The sequence below is a fragment of the Haematobia irritans genome, chromosome 4 (genome assembly GCF_050003625.1).
Source record: "Haematobia irritans isolate KBUSLIRL chromosome 4, ASM5000362v1, whole genome shotgun sequence".
NCBI classification, from domain to species: Eukaryota; Metazoa; Arthropoda; class Insecta; order Diptera; family Muscidae; genus Haematobia; species Haematobia irritans.
Genome location: NC_134400.1, coordinates 166,008,372 through 166,031,311, shown reverse-complemented (window position 1 = coordinate 166,031,311; position 22,940 = coordinate 166,008,372). Strand labels below are relative to the sequence as shown.

At 33.2% G+C, this 22,940-nt stretch overlaps 2 protein-coding genes and 1 long non-coding RNA gene across 18 annotated transcripts in view; all 3 read right to left on the bottom strand.

Moving 5' to 3' along the window:
* Window positions 1-208: 208 nt before the first annotated feature.
* Tsen54 (tRNA splicing endonuclease subunit 54) lies at window positions 209-4,811 on the bottom strand. The gene is made up of 4 exons (XM_075305744.1): window positions 4,691-4,811; window positions 4,523-4,638; window positions 4,276-4,463; window positions 209-1,169 (listed from the first exon to the last, which is right to left on the bottom strand). The coding sequence occupies exons 1-4, from the start codon at window positions 4,747-4,749 to the stop codon at window positions 327-329; spliced, it is 1,206 nt and encodes a 401-aa protein (XP_075161859.1). The 5' UTR covers window positions 4,750-4,811; the 3' UTR covers window positions 209-326.
* Window positions 4,812-8,282: 3,471 nt separating this feature from the next.
* On the bottom strand, window positions 8,283-10,345 carry LOC142236189 (uncharacterized). Its single transcript, XR_012721934.1, has 5 exons — window positions 10,048-10,345; window positions 9,878-9,983; window positions 9,287-9,812; window positions 8,858-9,221; window positions 8,283-8,793 (listed from the first exon to the last, which is right to left on the bottom strand). It is a non-coding gene; the product is annotated as an uncharacterized LOC142236189 (long non-coding RNA).
* A 2,261-nt stretch (window positions 10,346-12,606) lies between these two features.
* Sarm (sterile alpha and armadillo motif) overlaps window positions 12,607-22,940 on the bottom strand; it is a 309,482-nt gene continuing 299,148 nt past the window's right edge. For 14 of the 16 annotated variants that reach the window (XM_075308449.1, XM_075308450.1, XM_075308453.1 and 11 more), the window contains one exon: window positions 12,607-12,929. In XM_075308449.1, the coding sequence (XP_075164564.1) occupies window positions 12,845-12,929 (85 nt within the window). In that variant the 3' untranslated portion in view covers window positions 12,607-12,844. Of the gene's footprint in view, window positions 13,529-22,940 lie in introns of all 16 variants that reach the window. The other 2 variants (XM_075308451.1, XM_075308465.1) reach the window with 1 other exon arrangement.

Here is a 22,940-nt window from a genome sequence, read left to right as displayed (position 1 = left end):
TTGCGTATACGCACAGTTGGATCGAAAGAATTTATAAATAAATTCAATTTAATTAATGATCCATATGTATTGTATAGTAAATATAATTATTCGTAGTTTATGGTCAATATTAAAATTCTGCCACAAAATGAAGAAACAAGAACCCACAACAAATCTTAGAATTAAGTACCAAACAATATGTATCAATCAATTGCATTAGAAGAACAAATTATGGAAAACATGTTTTATAATGCCATAAAGTTTTACAGCATTTTAATTATATGAAAAAATCTATATTAACAGTCATAAAATTGAATATTGTATATGCATTGCCAATAATATTACCTTCAGCTAAAATAATATAAAAATGCTTGAATTTGTTTTGATTCATTTACTGTTACCAGCAATAGTGGTACCGCATTCAATTGTTTGCGATGTGTAAAGAAGATTTCCTTGTGGCTGGGAAACCTTTGGTGCGGCTCTAGTATTATCACACGAAAACTGGGTAAATGAGGTGAACTTTTACGAAAACCTTCATTGTGAAGATATATGTCGAAATTGATATGCAAAGCATTATCCATATCTTCAGGATTTTCCTCGTCTTCATCATAAGCCTTTAGAGGAACAATATCAAGCTTTTCAAATTGATCCTTGAAACGTTTGTATTCATCTTCTTCTTTAAGAAAATCCACCAGGCTTGTTTTAAATATCTTGGTACTACAATAGCGTCTTCTCTTTGCTTTATTCCAATTATCATAGTATTCCTTTTTATCCTCTTCGGCCTTTCGTTTTAAATTTACAGTCTTTTTCCCAGAAAAATCCATTTTCACATCTTCCATATTATCATCTTCGTTTTGGCTTTGTTTACTACGTTGTTGCTTGATATTATTCCTTATTTGATCAAATTGTTGCTTGGTTTTCGCGTAATATGCAGTTTTCTTGACATAATCCGGAACAGTATCATTTTGTAATTCAGCTTCAAGTATGGCCCAAACACAATCCTCTGGCGATTGCACTTCATATTTGGGAAAATTAATATTTTGATGCTTGACCAAAATATAGCCAACACGAGTGAAATGAGAATAAACCAGATATTCGTTAAACTTGTTTGACTTCTCTTCGCCCATGAGTAGTAAATAGGACTGTTCTATTGAAAGGATTCTGCTGTTATATTCAAGTTGTAGCCGGTTCTAAAAATAAAACGAAAATGGAGAAAATTTATGTAACCAATAGGGTTGTTATTCGGGATCGATTTTTATAAATCCCGGGATTCGGGATTTCAAAATATATAATACAGGGGATTTTTTTTCGGTATCTCGAAATTTTCGGAATTCTTTAAAAACAAGCTACAGCGCCAAAAAATTGTTGTACATTAAACCAATTTAGTTTAATTCAATTTTATAAACAAAAAACAATAAAAAACATAAGAGTAAATTCAAAAGCAATTTCAATTTGCCATCTTACTTATCGAACACTTAGTCCAACTCAACATTATGAAGAAAGGAAAAACAAACAATTATGAGAGAAATAAATTCAAAAGCAATTTCGCTATCGAAAAAGGTGCAACATTCTCGAAATTGATTGCTAAATATGAAGACACTGTTATAGATTTTGGATTCTGTATCCCTCCCAATATTATGAATTAGCAATAACTTTGGAATGACACTATAATTTGGGCGAAAATGCAATGAGGGCATTAGCGTAGCTAGACAATTTTCCTAGGGGGGGGGGCTATAGCCCCCCTAGCTAAAACTTTATAGACTGAACTTATATGTTCAACTAATGTTTTATTTCATAAAATTGAATAAAAAATAGACATCAAAATAACTCGACAATCAATTTATAATAAAGCAACTAAAAGTACCCTACGGGAAATTGGTGCAAATTGCCACTGACGGACCTATCACAGAACTGGTACCTGTGCTCCAGTTAGTTGCAATTTTCACATTTACGGCCATTTTCATGTAGCTCCGTTAAGCTTTAACTGCCAGTTAACAGAAAGTAAATTGCAAATATCTTCTCTTCAGTTAACTTTAACTGAAAATTTTTTTTTTTCATTTCGGGTTCGATTAGGAGGCCAAATTGAAATAGATTTCTAAGAGTTTGTCCGAGACTGGTTCCTGAGAACCTGTTTATGGGTTGCTCCTGCTAAATTGTCCCAGGACGTGTCCTTTGGGATGAGTCCAAGACGCGTCCTAAAATGTAAGTTTACTCCGTTAATGAAAAACCCATGTTAAAGTGGACGGTCCCTTCCATGCGTTTTGATCAGAACTGGGACTGGTCCATACACACCAGGGACTAGTCCAGTACCAGTTCTGTGGTTGATACATTTCCCGTAGGGTAGTTCCACACTTTTCTCAGCAAAAAATGGGGAGTTGTTCTAAAGGCACAACTTTAAAAGCACTTCCAAAAATGTCCTCACAAAGAAGTTAACTATTTTGCCTACACAGGAAGTTTTTTACTTCATTTTTTTATATTTTAATGCGTAATTTTTTGTTTTATTTTTTCAAATAGTTTAAAAAAAGAGTAAGAATAAATAAAATGGTACAAATTATTCAAATTTTGCCACAAAAATGCTAAATCCATTATAGAAAAATCGATAATATTTGAAAAAAACGTTTCAAACAAGCGTTAGAATGCATTAAAAATCATAAAAAACTATAAAATTATTTATTTAGGAAAATATCACAAAATTTTTAATTCACATTCAAGACACTGAATTCAGATCACACCTTAAGAAGTGATGCAAATTCTTTGCAACGGTTGTTGAAACGGTGGACATTCGTTCTATGACAAGTTCATATTACATTCATCGCTTCTCCGCCAATTTTTACCACTTCCAGACCCAAAAAGAACATTTTCACTTCTTTTTTGGCGACGCTTTTTTGCAGCATTATTAAGATATTAATTTATGAAAGAATAGTTTTAATATCAATTACTATTTTTTATTCAACTAAATCATAAGTTCAACCACAGCTTTATTTCATAAATATCAGACTTCTATCACAACCCAAGTAATTCGATTGTGCATGAAAGTCTTTAGTGAAAGTTGTGCGTTGTACGAGTATATACTAGTTTAATTTTTATAAAAATGTAAAATCGTAAATAGGTTTTCAAATTCTGGGGGGGGGCTAAAATTTTTCTGGGGGGTCTAAGCCCCCTCCCCAGAGGCCTTCCTACGCTTATGAATGAGGGAAAGAGTGGTGCAACACCAAGGCAATATATTTTTTGTGAAACGAAAACGCCATTACTCAGCGAAACATTTAAGGATTTTGATTAGATTATGTATATTTTCCTAGTCTTGTGTCCTTCGTCGTTATAAGTAACTTCTTAGAAATATCAAGGCATTCAAAATTTTATAAGATAAACGCGATCTTGTCATATTGTCGACAGACATTTTATCATTGCTTTTTATTTTATGTTGCACGAATTCCATTCACATGAAATCATTGTTCAATGAAGGACCTTATCATTTATTTCAATAATGCTAAAAAGCCACAAATTTAACAAATTGGAATTATTTTTTCGGGATGCCGAAAACTCGCGAGATTCAAAATAAAAATCCTGTGATTTCTGGAAGCGATTTATCCCGGTTTACAGCCCTAGCAACCAATAGGAAATGGCTTAAATTACGCGGTCTGCTAAATAAATTGATCTTCGGGGGCATTTATGCTGTATTCCTGGTATAATTCGATAAAATCGCCGACAATAAGTGTATTTAGCATAATAGAAGCAATTTGGAGAGGTTTTAGAATCAAGTGTATCGCAAAAACGAATTACGAAAATCTACAATGTCCACAAATCAACTGTGCCTCGTGTTATAAATAGTGGAAGCATCAAAACTATGCACAGAGGGCGAAAAAACTTATGACTATTCCAGAAACATTAAAAGAGCGATACAACAATCCCCCCAAATAGCATCTAAAGAAATTATAAAATCACTTCAAATGAATATATCAACCATAACGATCAGACGTTGAGCTATAAAAGCCAGAAAAAAGTAGGTAGTCGGAAAAAAAGGTAAGCAAGCTTAAATTTGCGAAAAAAAAATGCTCCTCTGAATTCTTTTTAACCCGTCAAAAAGATAGAATAATTTAAGTTTCTGAAAGCAAAAAAATATTTTTTTAGAAAAAAACATCATTATAGTGATTTCGATTTGTAGAAAATGTTTTGCGTATTTCACACATTCCCCATAATTCGAATTTGTTCGATTGGAGTTTACTCAAGTCTTCTGCAGTAATTGAAATGCTTAAATTCTGGAAACGAAATCCCTCAAATTAGATATTTTCTTCTTACCACTTCCAGCAAAAACATGGCCTCATAGTACTCCAAATAGAGCTCCCCATTGACTGTATATCCAAATGTACTAAATTTTCCATCTTTCCGTATTACGTGCACAGCATTTGCATTCGGGTCCCATGCACCTAAAGCTCTTCCCGCTAAACGTTCAATGCGGGGCTTACACAATTGCCTTTGTAACTGATCTGTTGAAATATCAGTGGTAGATAAAACGTTACACACGTCACTCGTTAGATGTACATACCATACAGACATTCCAATTCTATTCTTTCTTCCTCGGTATTTTGCGGTTGTGTACGCTTGAGTCCAATACTTGCCGTTGGAACTTCAACATTTCGCAATTGCGTTAAATCTGTAGGACTTTGAAATGATATGATATAACTGAAGCTGCATTTAACTAAGCTCCACTTACCTTAAGTATTGAGTTTTTGGAATAACTTTAACTATTTCGTCTGTTATTTTTAAACTCATGATAGCCAACAATGCATTTCTTCGCGTTAGCTGTTTTGCATTTGGTGAACAACAACATTGGACAGCTGTTTAGAGTAGTGGAGTGAAATAAACATTGCATTTATTTTGACAGTTATAGTGCTGCCATCTGTTGATAGTTAGAAGCGACGTTTAGTAGATGGTTTTGTCGCTAATCGTGTTAACAAGTAAACAAAACCATAGCGGCAGACGGCAAACAAACGCAAATGTGTTTATTGGCAAAGCGTCCCGCGCTATGAGAATAGTTCAAACTAGCGCTATCACCCGGGATAAATCCCGTCCCGAAATCGCGGGATTTTCGTAACAGGATTAATCCCGAAACCCGGGATTTTTCGGGATCCCGAAAAAATAATTCCAATTTGTAAAATTTGTGGCTTTTTAGCTTTATTTATTAATAAATTGGGGTCTTCAATCAGTGCAAACGGCCCTTAGATTTCATACCTGACAAATTGAGTTAATAAACATTTATGAGTAACAATATAATTTCATCAAAAACCGAAGTAAACGATAAGGTCCCTCCTTTGAACAATGAGTTCATGTGAAATGGAATTCGTGCAACATAAAATAAAAAGCAATGATAAAAGGTCTGTCGACAATATGACAAGATCGCGTTTATCTTTTCAAAATTTGGATGCCTTGATATTTCTAAAAAGTTACTTAAAACGATGAAGTACCAAATTTTACTCCAAGAGCAGTAGTTTTATCCGATTTTCATGAAATTGCAAATATTGTGGTATTTTATATAAAGGGTGATTTGTTAAGAGCTTGATAACTTTTTTTTTTTTAAAAACGCATAAAATTTGCAAAATCTCATCGGTTCTTTATTTGAAACGTTAGATTGGTCCATGACATTTACTTTTTGAAGATAATTTCATTTAAATGTTGACCGCGGCTGCGTCTTAGGTGGTCCATTCGGAAAGTCCAATTTTGGGCAACTTTTTCGAGCATTTCGGCCGGAATAGCCCGAATTTCTTCGGAAATGTTGTCTTCCAAAGCTGGAAAAGTTGCTGGCTTATTTCTGTAGACTTTAGACTTGACGTAGCCCCACAAAAAATAGTCTAAAGGCGTCAAATCGCATGATCTTGGTGGCCAACTTACCGGTCCATTTCTTGAGATGAATTGTTCTCCGAAGTTTTCCCTCAAAATGGCCATAGAATCGCGAGCTGTGTGGCATGTAGCGCCATCTTGTTGAAACCACATGTCAACCAAGTTCAGTTCTTCCATTTTTGGCAACAAAAAGTTTGTTAGCATCGAACGATAGCGATCGCCATTCACCGTAACGTTGCGTCCAACAGCATCTTTGAAAAAATACGGTCCAATGATTCCACCAGCGTACAAACCACACCAAACAGTGCATTTTTCGGGATGCATGGGCAGTTCTTGAACGGCTTCTGGTTGCTCTTCACTCCAAATGCGGCAATTTTGCTTATTTACGTAGCCATTCAACCAGAAATGAGCCTCATCGCTGAACAAAATTTGTCGATAAAAAAGCGGATTTTCTGCCAACTTTTCTAGGGCCCATTCACTGAAAATTCGACGTTGTGGCAGATCGTAAGTCTATTCATGATGAAATGTCAAAGCATACTGAGCATCTTTCTCTTTGACACCATGTCTGAAATCCCACGTGATCTGTCAAATACTAATGCATGAAAATCCTAACCTCAAAAGAATCACCCTTTATAAAGTCATTGCAAAATAAGATTTTTTTTTTGAAAATTCGCACTATTTCCATCGATATGTTTTGAACCACTTAACTTATCACAGATCCAATTATACACGTCTGTACGTCATCTCATTACCTTGCATTCAACTATAAACGATATAATCGGACATAGCTCGAGTTATAATTTGTTTAGAGAAAAAAGTCAGAAAAACTAAAAAATAACGGGATATCTAAAAACGGTTCCCTAACAAATTTTTAACCTTCATTTTCGAATTCTGCAGATCAAAATATATAAGAAAATTCATCAAATGTACATTTTCAGTGTAAACTAGTGTTAACAAACACCACACAAAAATTCATATTTGGATATAAAAAAAGGCCACTTCGGTATTAGGGAGATAACAAAAAGAGGGGTAAACGAAAACATTTGATTTTATCAATTTCAAATCTTGAAATATTAACTAATAAACCACAAAAAATCCCATTGGAGACTTCAGGGGGGGACAGAACTAAAACTCAAGATAAAATTTACATATATGGACGAACGAACACGTTACAATGAGACTGAAAAATATTAATTTTATAACAAATTTAAAACAAGTTTTACACGATCTCTCTCTCATTATTAAATTATCTTATTAAACGTATTAATAAATAAAACTATCAATACAACTTTAAAAATCTTAAACATTTTTACATTTATAATTCGATTTCCTCCATAATGTTGGTGTCACATAACTATTAATTAATACGCTGGCAATTTGAAATAATTACTATCGAGGAACTTGCTGGCCTGCGTGTTAGAATAGATTCCATTCACAAAATAACAAACTGATGACGGGATGTAAATTGATGTAATGCACATTTTCATCTAGAAGTTCTTGGTATGGGAATTGTTGCACTTTGTTTTAATTGGTGTTCTTTGAAAGTTTTCTGGAAACTTTTCTTTGTTGATTCCTTCGTCATTTTTTCATCGGCCAACATCTTCCAAGAATTCGTGTTTTATTTTTAAAATATTTTGAATAATTTCAATTGATTATCAAAACATTTTTTATTTCTTCCATAGGGCTGTTTTCTTTTTGCACTGGATGCAACATTTGTATAAGCTATCCAGAACATCGTTGCACTGGTGTTCTATCCAGAACATCTCATCAGTGCAAGTCGCGCCGATGTTGCCAGATAGTATTTTGATAAAGTGATGCTTCTTTGTTTCACAATAGCAATTTATTGTGACTAATTTATCGAAAAAAAAAATGAAATTCAAAGTGGTACAGTGTCATAAATAATCGCAGCAGTAAATATTTATTACTAATTGGAGCATTTCATACAATAAAAATGCAAGATTTCACTTCTTTTCTGTGATTGTTTTTAAACAGCTGATGACAGTGTTGCATATTTTTTGAGATGTCCTGGATAAACGAGTACTCTGTTTTCTTTTAGTCCTTCACGGCTTAGCATATCCAGTGCAAAAAGAAAACAGTCCTCATGAAGAACTTCGTTGCCCAAAGAGTATTGAAAACCATGTACCCAATAAACACAAACGTTTGAAAAATACTAAAATTCAATAATTTTTCAAACATTTTTTCAAAGGATTAGGGTAATATTCAAGTTGAGAAATTGTTGAGAAAATCGCGTTCTCAACAAAAAACAGACATTACCCTCAACAGTAAAATTCAACACAATAGCAATAACTTCTCAATTGTAATCCTCAAATTGAAATGCATCGCTACTCAATAATTTCTCAAACAGTTTTCAATGTGATAAAAATAAAAAAATAGCATTGTTGCGAATACTTTCAAACCACAATTTGTATGAAAGTCAATCCTAGTTCTAACTGAAAGTCAATACTAAATTTCTAGAGATTTTGTAAATTTTATTATTTTTTTCGTTAACAAATATAATAATCTTAAAAATAACATTAATAATATATAAAAATAATAATATAATACCAATCAAAATGTAATTATCTTATTAAACGTATTAATAAATAAAACTATGAATACAACTTTAAATATCTTAAACATTTTTACATGTATAATTCCATTTCCTCCATAATGTTGGTGTCAAATAACTATTAATTAATATCCTGGCAATTTGAAATAATTACTATCGAGGAACTTGCTGGCTTGTGTGTTAGAATAGATTCCAGCAAGAGGAAATCACAAAATATCAAACTGATGACGGGATGTAAATTGATGTAATGCACATTTTCATCCAGAAGTTCTTGATATAGGAATTGTTGCACTTTGTTTTAATTGGTTGCACCTTGTAAGTTTTCTGAAAACTTTTCTTTGTTGTTCCCTTCATCGGTTTTTCATCGGCCAACATCTTCCAAGAATATACCATCCAATGATTTTAGTTTTCTGCAAAACAATCGAGTTTTGTGATTTCCATTATGTTTTCATTTCACTTTTTATTTTGACTTACCAATTTGTATTTCTTCCAACTGACCACGTACTTCGTGTTTTCCTCAAGAACGTTGGTTTTACAAAATTGTTGTTATTAAAATACTGGCAATTTTCAGGAACTTGATGACTAGATAATTGGAATAAATTTCCAGCAATTTCAATTCACAAAATAACAAATTAAACCGATGATGCGATGTAAATTAAACTATCGATGTGATGCGAATTATCATCCAGTAGTTGTTGATATGGAAAAGAATAAATACCACGTGTTTTTGGTTGCACTTTGATTTATGGAAACTTTCTCTTCTCGATATGCCACTATCATTTTTCATCGGCCAGTCTCTTAATGTGTCCAAGAATCAGCATCCAAATATTTTAGTTGTCTGCAAAGAGATTTGATTTTAGTGACTTCCTTAAAGTTTTCATTTCGTGTTTTAATTTTACTTACCAATTATTATAAGCAATTTCAATTGATTATTAAAAAATTTCCACATTTTTTTATTTCTTCCACGAACTTTGTTGTCCAAAGTAGTATTGAAAACCATGTGGTTTTTTCGTCAACAAATAAGAACAAAAAAAAAAACAAACAACAAAACTTTAAATATCTTAAACATTATTAGTAAACACTTTTGCATTTATAATTCGATTTCCTTCCTTTTGGTTCCTTCCTTTTATTAACATGCGAGCAATTTGAAATTAGGAACGTACTGGACCGCGTGTGAGAATTGATTTTCAGCAGAAGGAATTCACAAACTATCCATTTTAAACTGATAATAGCATATGAATTAAACTGACGATGTGATGCACATTTTCATCAAGAAGTTGTTGATTTCAACAATTTGTTGTTTTTAACAATTTTAATTGGTTGCACTTGTAATGTTTCTGGAAACTTTTTCTTGTCGATAAGCTACTCAATTTTCATTGGTCAGCTTCTTATTGTTTGCAAGAATGTAGCATCCAAAGATTATAGTTTTCTGCAAAGAGATTTAAATTTAGTGACTTCTTTAAAGTGTTGATTTAATTTTTCGTATTGACGTACCAATTATTATAAACTATTTGAAGCAGTTCCAGTTAATTGTCCACCTTTTTTTCATTGGTCAGCTTTTTAATGTTTTCAAGAACGTATAATCCATAATTTTAGTTTTCTGCAAAGAGATATACATTTAGTGACTTCCTTAAAGTTTTATTTCATTTTTTATTTTCACTTACCTATTTTTATATACTATTTGGTTATTTGTCTAAAATTTTCCATTTTTTTTTATTTCTTGCAATTGACCACGAACTTCGTTGCACAAATAAGTATTGAAAACCACATGGTTTTTTCGTTGCATTTTAGGGTAGTGTTTTGTCAAAGTTTTCTCATATCATCTTCAACACCTTTTCAAAGATTTCGTCAACATTTTGGCAAATTGGAAGTAATTCGCAAACAATTTGAAGATGTATTGCAGATGAGCTATTTCAAGTCAAGTTGAATTTATGTTGAAAATTATATTTACCCTCAAACTGAAAAATTGTTGCATTTGAAAAACGCTCATCCTGTGTTTATTGGGTATTTTTTTGCATTTCAAGGTAGTGTTTTGTCAAAGTTTTCTCCAATTACCTTCAACACATTTTCAAAGTTTTCGTCAACATTTTGGCGGTTTGGAAGTAATTCGCAAACAATTTCAAAATGTATTGAAGATTACCTGTTTCAAGTCAATTTGAATTTATGTTGCAAATGATATTTACCCTCAAACTGAAGAGGATATATTTCGAAGTGTTACAAACAGAATGACAATGTTAATATACCCTGGTTAATATACGCTGGATCTCGGGCTCTAGAAGGTGAAGATCAACCCTTACATTCCTGGGTAGAGGTTGTCTATCCACAAGATGGTGATTCGGATGACAACTTCGATGGCAACCCAAGAGGTACTGCTCTGACAACATGTAATTGTGTCGACGCACTTGGATGATCTTGGTCTCCGCATAAAGGTGATCCAGGGGTGCACTGCGTGTTGCAGTTCTAAGGGCAGCGTTCTGACAGATCTGTATGTTATTCCACTGCGTATCGCTCGTTTGAGGTGTCCACACTGGCGCTGCATAGTTTACCACTGACCGGCCAATTGCCTTATATGTAGTTAAAAAGGTTTCTTTGTCCGCACCCCAAGTGCTGCTGGCAAGCGATTTGAGGACCTTGTTTCTACCACGGAGTTTATCACAAATTGCAGTGGCATGGGCGGACGACCTAAAAAGGCTGTCGAATGTGACCCCGAGAATCTTGGGGTAATTTGTTGTCGGAATTGTTTCGCGATCGATTCTGACATTCAACTGCCTGCGTACTTCCATCGTCCATGTAGTGAATAGTGTGGCTGAGGATTTGATGGGAGATATCCTCAAATTTCTAGCAGAGAAATAACTGGTAAGATCAATGGGCCCGGATGCCATGATTGTGCAATTGTGTGCATATGACACAACCTCGAAGCCGTCAGGAGGGGGTGGAATCGAGGACAGGTAGAGGTTAAACAGTGCCGGAGATATCACCCCGCCCTGGGGAACTCCCTGACTTCTTGTCCCTGAATTCCACGTACGACTGGCGTCCACACATATAATTCAGAACCCAACGCTTCGTTCCTGCCGGTAGGGACGTATTCTCAATGTCCTCAAAGAGTGTGGCATGGTCGACCGTATCGAATGCTTTCGATATGTCAAGCGCCACGAGGACCGTCCTGGAAAAATCTCCACAAGGCTGGGGAGGAGTAGTGCCTCAAGTGTCTTGGCTACTGACGAGAGAAGGGATATCGGTCTGTACGATTCACCTTTACTCGAATCTTTGCCTGGCTTCAGTAGTGGAATCACTCTACCCATCTTCCAGACATCGGGTATAATGAGTGATTCCAAGGACAAATTGAGGAGTCTGGTCAGATACTCAACTCCCAGTATTCCCAGATGCTTCAGCATTAGCATTGAAATTCTGTCGGGTCCCAGCGCCTTGGATGGTTTTGCGCTGTTGATGACATTAGGGCTGTTTTCTTTTAACACTGGATGCAGCCTTTGTATGGGCTATCCAGAACATCGTTGCACTGGTGTTCTATCCAGAACATCTCATCAGTGCAAGTCGAGTCGGTGTTACCAGATTGCATTTTGATAAAGTGACGCTTTTTAGATTCACAATAGCAGTTTATTGTGACTAATTTATCCAATATCATGAAATCCAAAGTGATACAGTGTCATGAATAATCGCAGCAGTACATATTTATAACTATTTGAGCATTTCATACATTAAAAATTTAAGATTTCACTTGTTTTCAGTGATTGTTTTTAAACAGCTGATGACAGTGTTGCATATTTTTTTGGAGATGTCATGGATAAACGAGTACTCTGTTTTCTTTTAGTCCGTGACTGCTTAGGGTATCCAGTGCAAAAAGAAAACAGCCCTATTGGTAACTTCGGCTGCGGTAAATTGTGATGTGTTGTCGGCTCGGAGACCACGTATGCGACGAGTGGCTCTCCTTTTCGCTCTATCACTCTCGGGATGCTCGACAAACTGTCGGTTGAAGTATTTGGCGCATCTCTTCGGATCAGTCACAGTCACGTCGCCAAATATTCAGTGTAAACTAAAAATTTGCCAATGTTTACTTCTTCTGTTTGTAAGCAGAAACAGCTGTTACATACAAATGAACCAAATATTAATGTCCTGCCAATATGAACTTTCGCACTTGTTGTATTATGTACTCACCTTACTACAAAAAAAAAACATAGACATAGCCATAGAGAAATTGGAAAAGATACTGTAAATATTTGTGCCAGTTTTTTATTTATTATTATTTTTATAAATCTATGTATTCGCTTAATAGATTTCAAAGTGTTCGTTGTAATTTCAAAACTCTTTTCTGTTTCAACTTATCGTTACACTAATAATACTCTAAATTTGTTGGGATTACATTTTCGTCGTTTTTTGTTTGTATTTTATTTTTGTACAATTTGAATAAAAATTAATAAAAACACACATATATAAAAATAAATTTTACCAAAATAAAATACGTCCAGGTGAGGGCGGTGTACCTTTGGCAAAGAGTATATCAGGAATTTCATCATTAGCAAGATCATTACTAGATAGCAGAAAGGGAGGGATCGAAATTAAAAAAAAAATAGAAGTTAAGTAAATGGTAAAATACAATTTTGACTTTAATAGTAAATTTAGTATATTGCACAATAGTTTTATAATTTTCCCGTTTTTTTTTTGCTCTCGCCTAAATACATTTAAAAATAAATTAATTTATTTAACAATAAATAGAAAGATTACAAGTACAATATGTATTATGTAGTTTTGTTTTTTAGGTTGGGTGAGTGATCTTAAAAGGCTGAAAACATTTGCAAAAACAAATTTCCTTATAAACTAAACATTAAGTGGTGAAAATGTCGCTGTGCTGATTGGTTGCTTAGTTGACTGTTTCGACGAGTGAGAGAGATGATTGAGAGGCTACTATCCTTTCTCCCCATGTATGTATGGCTGAATACAAATCTTTACATCCAGGAACCTTTTCACCCATGGCAGGTATGATGACGTATAATAGACACATACATTGATAGATATAATAAATATAGACAAACATATTATCTCCTTACTATAACCAATAACACATCATCTACTATTGAAGAATGCTGGAACTAGGACGTTCCAAATTTGTGTGTTAGAAAAATCTAAGGTCTGTAGAAATAAAAAGAAAAAAACCAAAAAAAAAATAATAATAATAATTAAAATGCTATAAATTTACAAAAATATCTTGTAATAACAGAAAAGGAAACTAGAATCTATGTGAATTATTGCTGCTTATGCTATTGTCACACTAGGCAAATATTTGACAGAAATCAAAAAAGAATCCGTCGCCACAGCCAAGGCAGCAGACATTTTGAGCTCATATTGGATATATATCATCATGGTAGGAATATTTTCCAAAAACCGTATCCGGATATTTGGCAAAAGGCTCTGGAAAAATGTTTCACCCTCATTTCGGTCAAATATTTGTCTAGTGTGACCATAGCCTTAGATGTATGGTTGATAGCTTTTATATTACGATGACACTATCCATGAAGTTTTGCCCTTGTGAGATTTGCAAATCGATATTCAACACAAAAGTGAAATAAAAAATGTCAAAAATGCGAATTCGTTATTAGTCCGTTCCACGTTCCACGATAATCGTAGTCGAAAGGTTTGGTTTTTCTGACATAGAATATTTATAGTTGAACTCTCTATGGTAAGAAACATTTCACACACAAAAAAGTTTCAGATTCAATCACGAAATTAATTGGTCCAATTAATTTTTTAATTGAAATTCCTTCAATCACGAAAATGATAGTATCAATCACAGTTTTAATTGGGCATAGAAAAAATGATTGATTGAAAAATTAATTGATTCAATTAAAAATTAATTGATGTTGATTGCAAAACTCAATTAGTTTTTTTAATTAAAAAAGGTAACTATTTAAAAAATGTTCATCATTTTTTTTAACTGACTTATGGCGTTATCTTTTCTTGTATAAAATGCGCACTTTTTTGCATTTTGCCCGGAAAATGTACTTTTTAGGTTCTTTTCTAAAAAAAAAACAGGCAAAAGTGCGAAAAGGCTTCGATTTCTTTTGCTAAAATAGCGCCACGCATAGAGGCAAATTGCGGGCATTTTCAGCACCGCCGACAAACGAGAGTGCTGCGATTGCCCTGTTTCCTTCTTTGAATTCTTTCCTGCCTGCTGAAACGACAGCATTTTTTAGGTTGCTGGCAACATTTAAAAAATGCGCATTCTGTACAGACAAAATGAAGGCAAAGCACTTTTTTTAAGAAAAGAAAACACCATTAGTCTTCCGAATATGATTAAAAAGTTCATTGTATCAATTAATTTTTTAATTAAACATTTTAAAATTTTCAATCATTGACATAATTAAGTGAATGTTTCTATATTGATTGTATCAATTAATTTATTAATTGAAAAAATTTTCAACTTCAATTAACTTTTTAATGGGAAATATTTTGGTGATATTTTTTCTGTGTTGGACAAACTTTCAGATTTAAAGCTTATGCGATTACCGTAACATGACGTTAGCTAAAAAGCAGTTTTTGTCTGTTGAAAACGGGAATACATGCACTGTAGTTAGTTATTTCAACGGACACCCTTTACAGGGCTGCCTCTATGAAATTTTATTTTGGACCAAATTTTTATACGAAATCGGATAAAAATTCCCTCCATCGGACCTAATTTCCAATTTCGGAGAAAAATTATTTAAAAAGTAATTTATTGTTGTACATAGTGTTTTAATTAACAAAATAAAGTAAACTAAAAAGGACTATTACGATTTATCTGGTTCACATTCGAGTATTATGATTAGTCCAAAAAGATAAAAAACCTGACACAAGACACGAAATTTTTTTTCGGATTTTCTTGTACCCTTGTCCGAGAAATTTAAGATTCCTCTACATCTTAAACGTAGTTTCGGAATGATCCAGAATCCAACGTAGTCTTAATGGTGGGTATTAAGTTCGAGTAGTTTCGGAATGATCCAGAATCCAACGTAGTCTTAATGGTGGGTATTAAGTTCGAGTTTAACCGATAAAATCGTCCTTTTTTCACGATTACTTTTCTTTAATAATCCATTTTAAGGAGATTTTCGAGTTGAAAAAATGACGTTTATAGCATGGCGTCATTTGCAATGTGAATTAAGAAATAATTTATTTATTAAAACTTTTTGTGTAGGTTTATAACGAAAACACGGATCATATTTTTGTTCCGAAAATATACAAAGGATCAAAGGAGTAGCAGATCAATTGCCCAAGGAAAAATAAAATGTTAAATTTGTAATAACAAGCAGCAATCACCAACAGTGTTGCCAGGGAAATTTTTCTGTTTACCCTACAAGCACTAAAAAAGTTCCCTACACACAAAAAAATTTTTTTCTGATTCAATCACGAAATTAATTGATCCAATTAATTTTTAATTGGAATGTCTTCAATCACAGAAATGATAGTATCAATTAACAAATTAATTGCAGGTCAATTAAAAAGTTAATTGATCCAATTAAAAAATTAATTGGTACTATTATTTTTGTGATTGATTTTTGTTTCAATTAAAAAATTTGTTGAATCAATTAAATTTTTAATTGAATATTTTTTAAAACTCAATTAAAATTTTAATTGGAAAAACTTTCGTGAAATTTTTATGTGTGTACTTTCCCCTACATACCCAAAAAATTTTCCCTACAGTTTCTCCTACAATATTTTTCGTTAAATTTAAATAAAATTTACAAAACAAAAATGGTTATATGTCCTTTATTATTTTAAAACATATAACTCTAGACCGATATGGATAATTTTATTTTAGATTGTTTAAAACTAATCTTAATTTGCAAAATTATATTTCTATAGAAAATTTTGTCAAAATTGTATTTCTATAGACAATTTTGTCAAAAATTTTATTTCTATAGAAAATTTTGTAAAAATTTTATTTCCATAGAAAATTTTGTCAAAATTTTATTTCTATAGGAAAATTTTATTCTTATAGAAAATTTTGTCAACAATTTATTTCTATACACCTATACAAATTTTATATTTATAGAAAATTTTGTCAAGATTTTATTTCTATTGAAATTTTTTTTAATAAAATATTTACAAAATTTTCTATAGAAATAAAATTTTGAAAAAAATTCTATGGAAATACAAATTTGACAAAATTTTCTACGGAAATAAAATTTGTACAAAATTTTCTATAGAAATAAGATTTTGACACAATGTTCTATATAAATACTGGTTTGGTAGATTTGTGGTAAAATTTTCTTAAAATTTTGGTAGATTTTTTTTTGGTACGAGTGGTAACCGTGGTTACCACACGTTGTTAAATATTAACCCCCATATTCATAAAAGTTAAAGTAAACTTTAATCCTACTATTACCATACGAATTCCTTCCATAAACTGTCAATAAATTATTATGAATATGGGCTTCCAAGCCACCAAAATGTAAAAATTATTATTAGTATTGCCGGCTTCCGCTAGAGCCAAAAAAAAAAAAAAAATTACTAAAAATTGTGTTGAGTGAAAATGTCCCGACATTGTTCCCCTACATCCCTACAAGATGCTAAATATTAGAAAAAAGCCTACATGTAGGGAATTTCCCCTACTTCTAGCAACACTGACCACCAACCAGGGATGATAAATGATCTTGACGAAAAAGTACTAAAAATGTACTTTTTAAGCCAAAAGATGCTAAAATTACATAATATAAAATTTAAACACTTTTGTAAAAGTATACGTTTATATAACTCTAGACCGATATGGATAATTTTATTTTAGATTGTTTAAAAATAATCTTAATTTGCAAAATTATATTTCTATAGAAAATTTTTTCAAAATTGTATTTCTATAGACAATTTTGTCAAAAATTTTATTTCTATAGAAAATTTTGTAAAAATTTTATTTCCATAGAAAATTTTGTCAAAATTTTATTTCTATAGGAAAATTTTATTCTTATAGAAAATTTTGTCAACAATTTATTTCTATACACCTATACAAATTTTATATTTATAGAAAATTTTGTCAAGATTTTATTTCTATTGAAATTTTTTTTAAATTTTATTTCTGTTGAAAATTTTGTAAAAATTTTATTTCCATAGAAGATGTTGTCAAAATTTTATTTCTATAGAAAATGTTGACAAGATTTTGTTTCTATAGAAAATTTTTGTCAAAAGTTTATTTCAATAGGAAAATTATGAAGAAATACGTCTTCGTCAAATCTACCAAAATCAAGAATTCTACCAATCTACAAAACATTAAAAAAAAATTACCATTTTTTGTAGAATTCCATCAACTGTGGCAACCGGATCTAAGCATTATTGCTAAAGACACCATGTGTGTATTTCGTCTCCTTCTGGGCGTTTCAAATATGTACACTATCTTATAATACTCTGTTCCTCAGTGTGACGAAAAAAAAAAAAACACATTTCACGTTTCACATTTGCGGACGAATGTGGTATAGACAATATTCCTCTCAAAAATGTTGAGATCCTGTAATAAAAACTAAAATATCCTCATTTTGGAATATGTTTATTTCTTCTATGTCCGCTATTTATAATTTTTAGAATTAAGTTGATATCAGGGATGTTAACTTATTTATTCGAAAAAATATACCTGCCAATTTTTTCATGTGAAAAATCCAGGGTTGTATAAATATGTGTTTGAAAATCCTCAAAACAAAGATTTCGCATTTATTCCGCGCTAATGCTTAGTACTAAGTTCATTTTTGCGAAAAACGAATATCTTCATCTATCTCCGTGAATAGGGTCTCAAACCCAGGGATGTTAACTTATTTATGCGAAATAATATGCCTGTCTATTTTTTCGTGCGAAAAATCCAGGGTTGCATAAATATGTGTTTGAAAATGTTCAAAACAAAGATTTCGCATTTATTCCGCGCAAACGTCTTTTGTATGGAGTATAACAGTTTTTCGTGCGAAAATGTAATCTTACTACTAGGCTTAACGTTTTTTATATGGAGTATAACAGTTTTTCGTGCGAAAACTTGATCTTAGTACTAGGCTTTAGGGCAGAATAACTCTATATAGAGTAATTGTGATGAAAAAGTACCAAATGGGTCGCGGTCGTGCCACGGTGCTTTTGACAGTCGAAATGTAACAAAAAAGCACAAAAGTGTAAATTTTATCAACCCTGCCACCAACCAACCACCAACTTATGGTGTTTTCTTTTCTGAAAAAAGTGCTTTGCCGTCATTTTCTCTGTACAGAATGCGCATTTTTAAAATGTTACCAGCAACCTAAAAAAATGCTATCATTTCAGCGGGCAGAAAAGAATTCAAAGAACGAAACAGGGCAATCGCAGCACTCTCGTTTGTTGGCAGTGCTGAAAATGCCCGTAATTTGCCTCTATGCGTGGCACTATTTTCACAACAGAATTCGAAGCCTTTTCGCACTTTTGCCTGTTTTTTAGAAAAGAATCTAAAAAGTACATTTTCCGGCCAAAATGCAAAAAAAGTGCGCATTTTTCATAAGAAAACGCCATTAGTTCAATATTGCTCCCTGATAAATAACGCTCCCTGTTACCTAAATAAACACCGTTTTCTATGTGCGAAATAATGGTTTCTATAAAATTTTATCGGCCTTAATGTGCGCTAGAGGTATGGCGGGTGACATATGTGAATCACGTGCGAAAAAATGGACATTCACGCTGACGAAAAAATGTAAGTCCATGAGTGACTTCGCGCTCAACGATTTCAATTGCCCCAAACGGTTTTAATCATGCTCACGATTTTAATAGTGTCCATTGTTTGATGGTTAATAGCACATTTAAAATCGAATTTGTAAATTTTACCACAAAATTGCAAGAAAGTAATGATGAAGTTCAATTTTTTTCTTCAAACTTCGAAATTTTCTTCAACAAGTGAATTATAATTAATTATGTCTAAAAACATTTATTGTATTAAGGTGGTTATTAAGTTCGAATTTAGCCGCTAAAATCAAAAATAAATCAGTAAAAAAGTATAAAATTATACATCTTTGATGCACATTTTATTATAAATTGATGGGGAATAGCTCAAAGCAACTTCTTATAAAGTTTATATTCTTTATAATGGATTGTTAAAGAAAAGTAAACGTGAAAAAATGGCGACTTTCGCGGCTTAACTAGAACTTAATACCAACCTTTAGTCGAAAAATATTGTACTAATTTTTGTGATATCGGCGTTTGCAGTACAGTTTAGTTAAAATTTTCGAAAATTAACCAAAATTATCCCATCAGGTGAGTTCACATGTACAACAAGTACACATATCAATTCCATTGTTTTCGGACTTGTTTTTTTTTCTAACAGATTGAAGCTTCTTCTATAAGCTGCTATTATCAGTGGATTTTTCTAATTTTTTAAAGTTTTTGGGTCAGATAGGTACAGGTCTATACAGTTTATATCAGCCCCTTTTTGTATAGTCCTAATAAAGACATCCTATTAATTTGTATACCCTGCGCCACACTGTGCAACGGGGTATTATATGTTACTGCATATGTTTGCAACACCCAGAAGGAGACGAGATAGACATATGGTGTCTTTGGCAAAAATGCTCTGGGTGGGCTCCTGAGTCGATGTAGCCATGTCCGTCTGTTTGTCCGTCCGTCTCATTTTTGTGATCAAAGTCTAGGTCGCAGTTTAAGTCCAATCGCCTACAAATTTGGCACAAGTTCCTGTTTGGGTCAGAATAGAACCCTATTGATTTTGGAAGAAATCGGTTCAGATTTAGATATAGCTCCCATATATATCTTTCGCCCGATATATATCTTTCGCACTTATATGGACCCAGAAGCCAGAGTTTTACCCTGATTTGCTTGAAGTTTTTTACAAACATAACACTTGGTCGTAAAGTCAAGTGTGCAAAATTTGATTGAAATCGGTTCAGATTGGGATATAGCTCTCATATATATCTTTCGCCCGATATGGACTTATATGGTCCCAAAAGTCAGAGTTTTACCCTAATTTGCTTGAAATTTTGCACCAGGAAAACAATAAGTACTATAGTCAGGTGTGCTAAATTTGATTGAAATCGGTTCAGATTGAGATATAGCTCTCATATATATCTTTCGCCCGATATGGACTTATATGGTCCCAAAAGCCAGAGTTTTACCCTAATTTGCTTGAAATTTTGCACCAGGAAAACAATAAGTACTATAGTCAGGTGTGCTAAATTTGATAGAATTCGGTTCAGATTGAGATATAGCTCTCATATATATCTTTCGCCCGATATGGACATATATGGCCCCAGAAGCCAGAGTTTTAGCCCAATTTGGTTGAAATTTTGCACTAGGAGTACAATTAGTAGTGTAGTCAAGTGTGATAAATTTTATTGAAATCGGTTCAGATTTAGATTTAGATGTAGATATAGCTCCCATATATATCTTTCTCCCGATTTTCCTTCATATGACCACAGAGTTCAAAGTTGTATTCCGATTTACGTGAAATTTTGCACAGGGAGTAGAATTAAAATACTAAGTATGCATGAAAATGGTTCAGATTTCTATATAGCTTCCATATATATGCTTTTCCTATTTGGGCAAAAATGACCAAAATACCCACATTTTCCTTATAAAATCGCCACTGCTAAGTCGAAAACTTGTAAAAGTGACTCAAATTTTCCTTTATTTCTAATACATATCTATCGACCGATAAATCACAAAAAAAAAACACTTTTGCCAAGTTGCCTCAAAATTGGTTCAGATTAAAATGTTTCCCATATTTTATACCCACCACCATAGAATGGTAACACATCGAAATATCGATTTCCGACTATATAAAGTATATATATTCTTGATCAGGGAGAAATTCTAAGACGATATAACGATGTCCGTCTGTCTGTCTGTTGTAATCACGTTACAGTCTTCAATAATAGAGCACTCGTGCTGAGATTTTGAACAAACCCGTCTTTTGTCTGCAGGCAGGTCAAGTTCGAAGATGGGCTATATCGGTCCAGGTTTTGATATAGTCCCCATATAAACCGACCTCCCGATTTGGGGTCTTGGGCTTATAGAAATCGTAGTTTTTATCCAATTTGCCTGAAATTTGAAATCTAGAGGTATTTTATGACCGTAAAGAGGTGTGCCAAAAATGCATATCGGTCCATGTTTTGGTATATCCCCCATATAGACCGATCTCTCGATTTTACTTCTTGGGCTTATAGAAACCGCAGTTTTTATTCAATTTACCTGAAATTGGATATCTAGAGGTATTGTAGGACCACAAATACGTGTGCCAAAAATTGTCAGTATCGGTCCATATTTTGGTGTAGCCCCCATATAGACCGATCTCCCGATTTTACTTCTTGGGCTTATAGAAACCGCAGTTTTTATTCAAATTACGTGAAATTGGAAATCTAGAGGTATTATAGGACCACAAATACGTGTGCCAAAAATTGTGAGTATCGGTCCATATAAACGACCTCCCGATTTGGGGTCTTGGGCTTATAGAAACCGTAGTTTTTATCCAATTTGTCTGAAATTGGAAATCTAGAGGTATTTTAGGACCATAAAGAGGTGTGCCGAAAATGGTGAGTATCGGTCCATATTTTGGTATAGCCCCCATATAGACCGATTTCCCGATTTTACTTCTTGGGCTTCTAGAATCCGAAGTTTTTATCCTATTTGCCTGAAATTGGAAATCTAGAGGTATTTTCGGGTCATAAAGAGGTGTGCCGAAAACGGTGAGTATCGGTCCATATTTTAGTATAGCCCCCATAAGAACAATCTCCCGATTTAACTCCTTGGGTTTCTAGAAACCGTGGTTTTTATCTGATTTGCCTGAAATTGGAAATCTAGAGGTATTTTAGGACCATAAAGAGGTGTGCCGAAAATGGTGAGTATCGGTCCATATTTTGGTATAGCCCCCATATAGAACCGATTTCACGATTTTACTTCTTGAGCTTCTAGAATCCGAAGTTTTTATCCTATTTGCCTGAAATTGGAAATCTAGAGGTATTTTCGGGTCATAAAGAGGTGTGCCGAAAACGGTGAGTATCGGTCCATATTTTAGTATAGCCCCCATAAGAACGATCTCCCGATTTAACTCCTTGGGTTTCTAGAAACCGTAGTTTTTATCTGATTTACCTGAATTTGTAAATATTCTGATATTTTAGGCTCACAAAAACGTGTATCGGATTAAGTTTTTATCGGTCCATTTGATAATGCCTCCATATAGACCGACTTCACTTCTTGAGGGTGTAGAAGGCGCACTGACCATGAAAATTGCTTGAAACTCAATGTAAAATTTCCAAATTTTACTTCTACAAATTTAAGGTTTCAAATCAAGACGTTATTTTATAATTTTCTTGCACACTCACAAGAGATGTTAATGATTCCTCTAAAACTCAAACAAAAATGGTTCTTATAAATCCAGAATCTGATATAGTCCTCATAGGTGAAATCTTTAAAGTTATCTTCGGGAAGTGTCCTCAAGTCCTCAAGCCCTCCAGAAATTTCTAAGGAAACCCTAATATTTGGTTCATGGTGGTGGGTATTTAAGATTCGGCCAGGCCGAACTTAGTGCTGTATATACTTGTTTTTACTAACATAGTGTACCATCCCAGGGCAT

Excerpts from the sequence above, each read along its gene's own strand:
- Tsen54 (XM_075305744.1), bottom strand. The coding sequence starts at position 4,749 with ATGAGTTTAAAAATAACAGACGAAATAGTTAAAGTTATTCCAAAAACT. Across the intron at positions 4,639-4,690 it reads CCAAAAACTCAATACTTAAG|TCCTACAGATTTAACGCAAT; the intron begins GTAAGTGGAGCT and ends ATCATTTCAAAG. Across the intron at positions 1,170-4,275 it reads CCATGTTTTTGCTGGAAGTG|AACCGGCTACAACTTGAATA; the intron begins GTAAGAAGAAAA and ends TTTTATTTTTAG.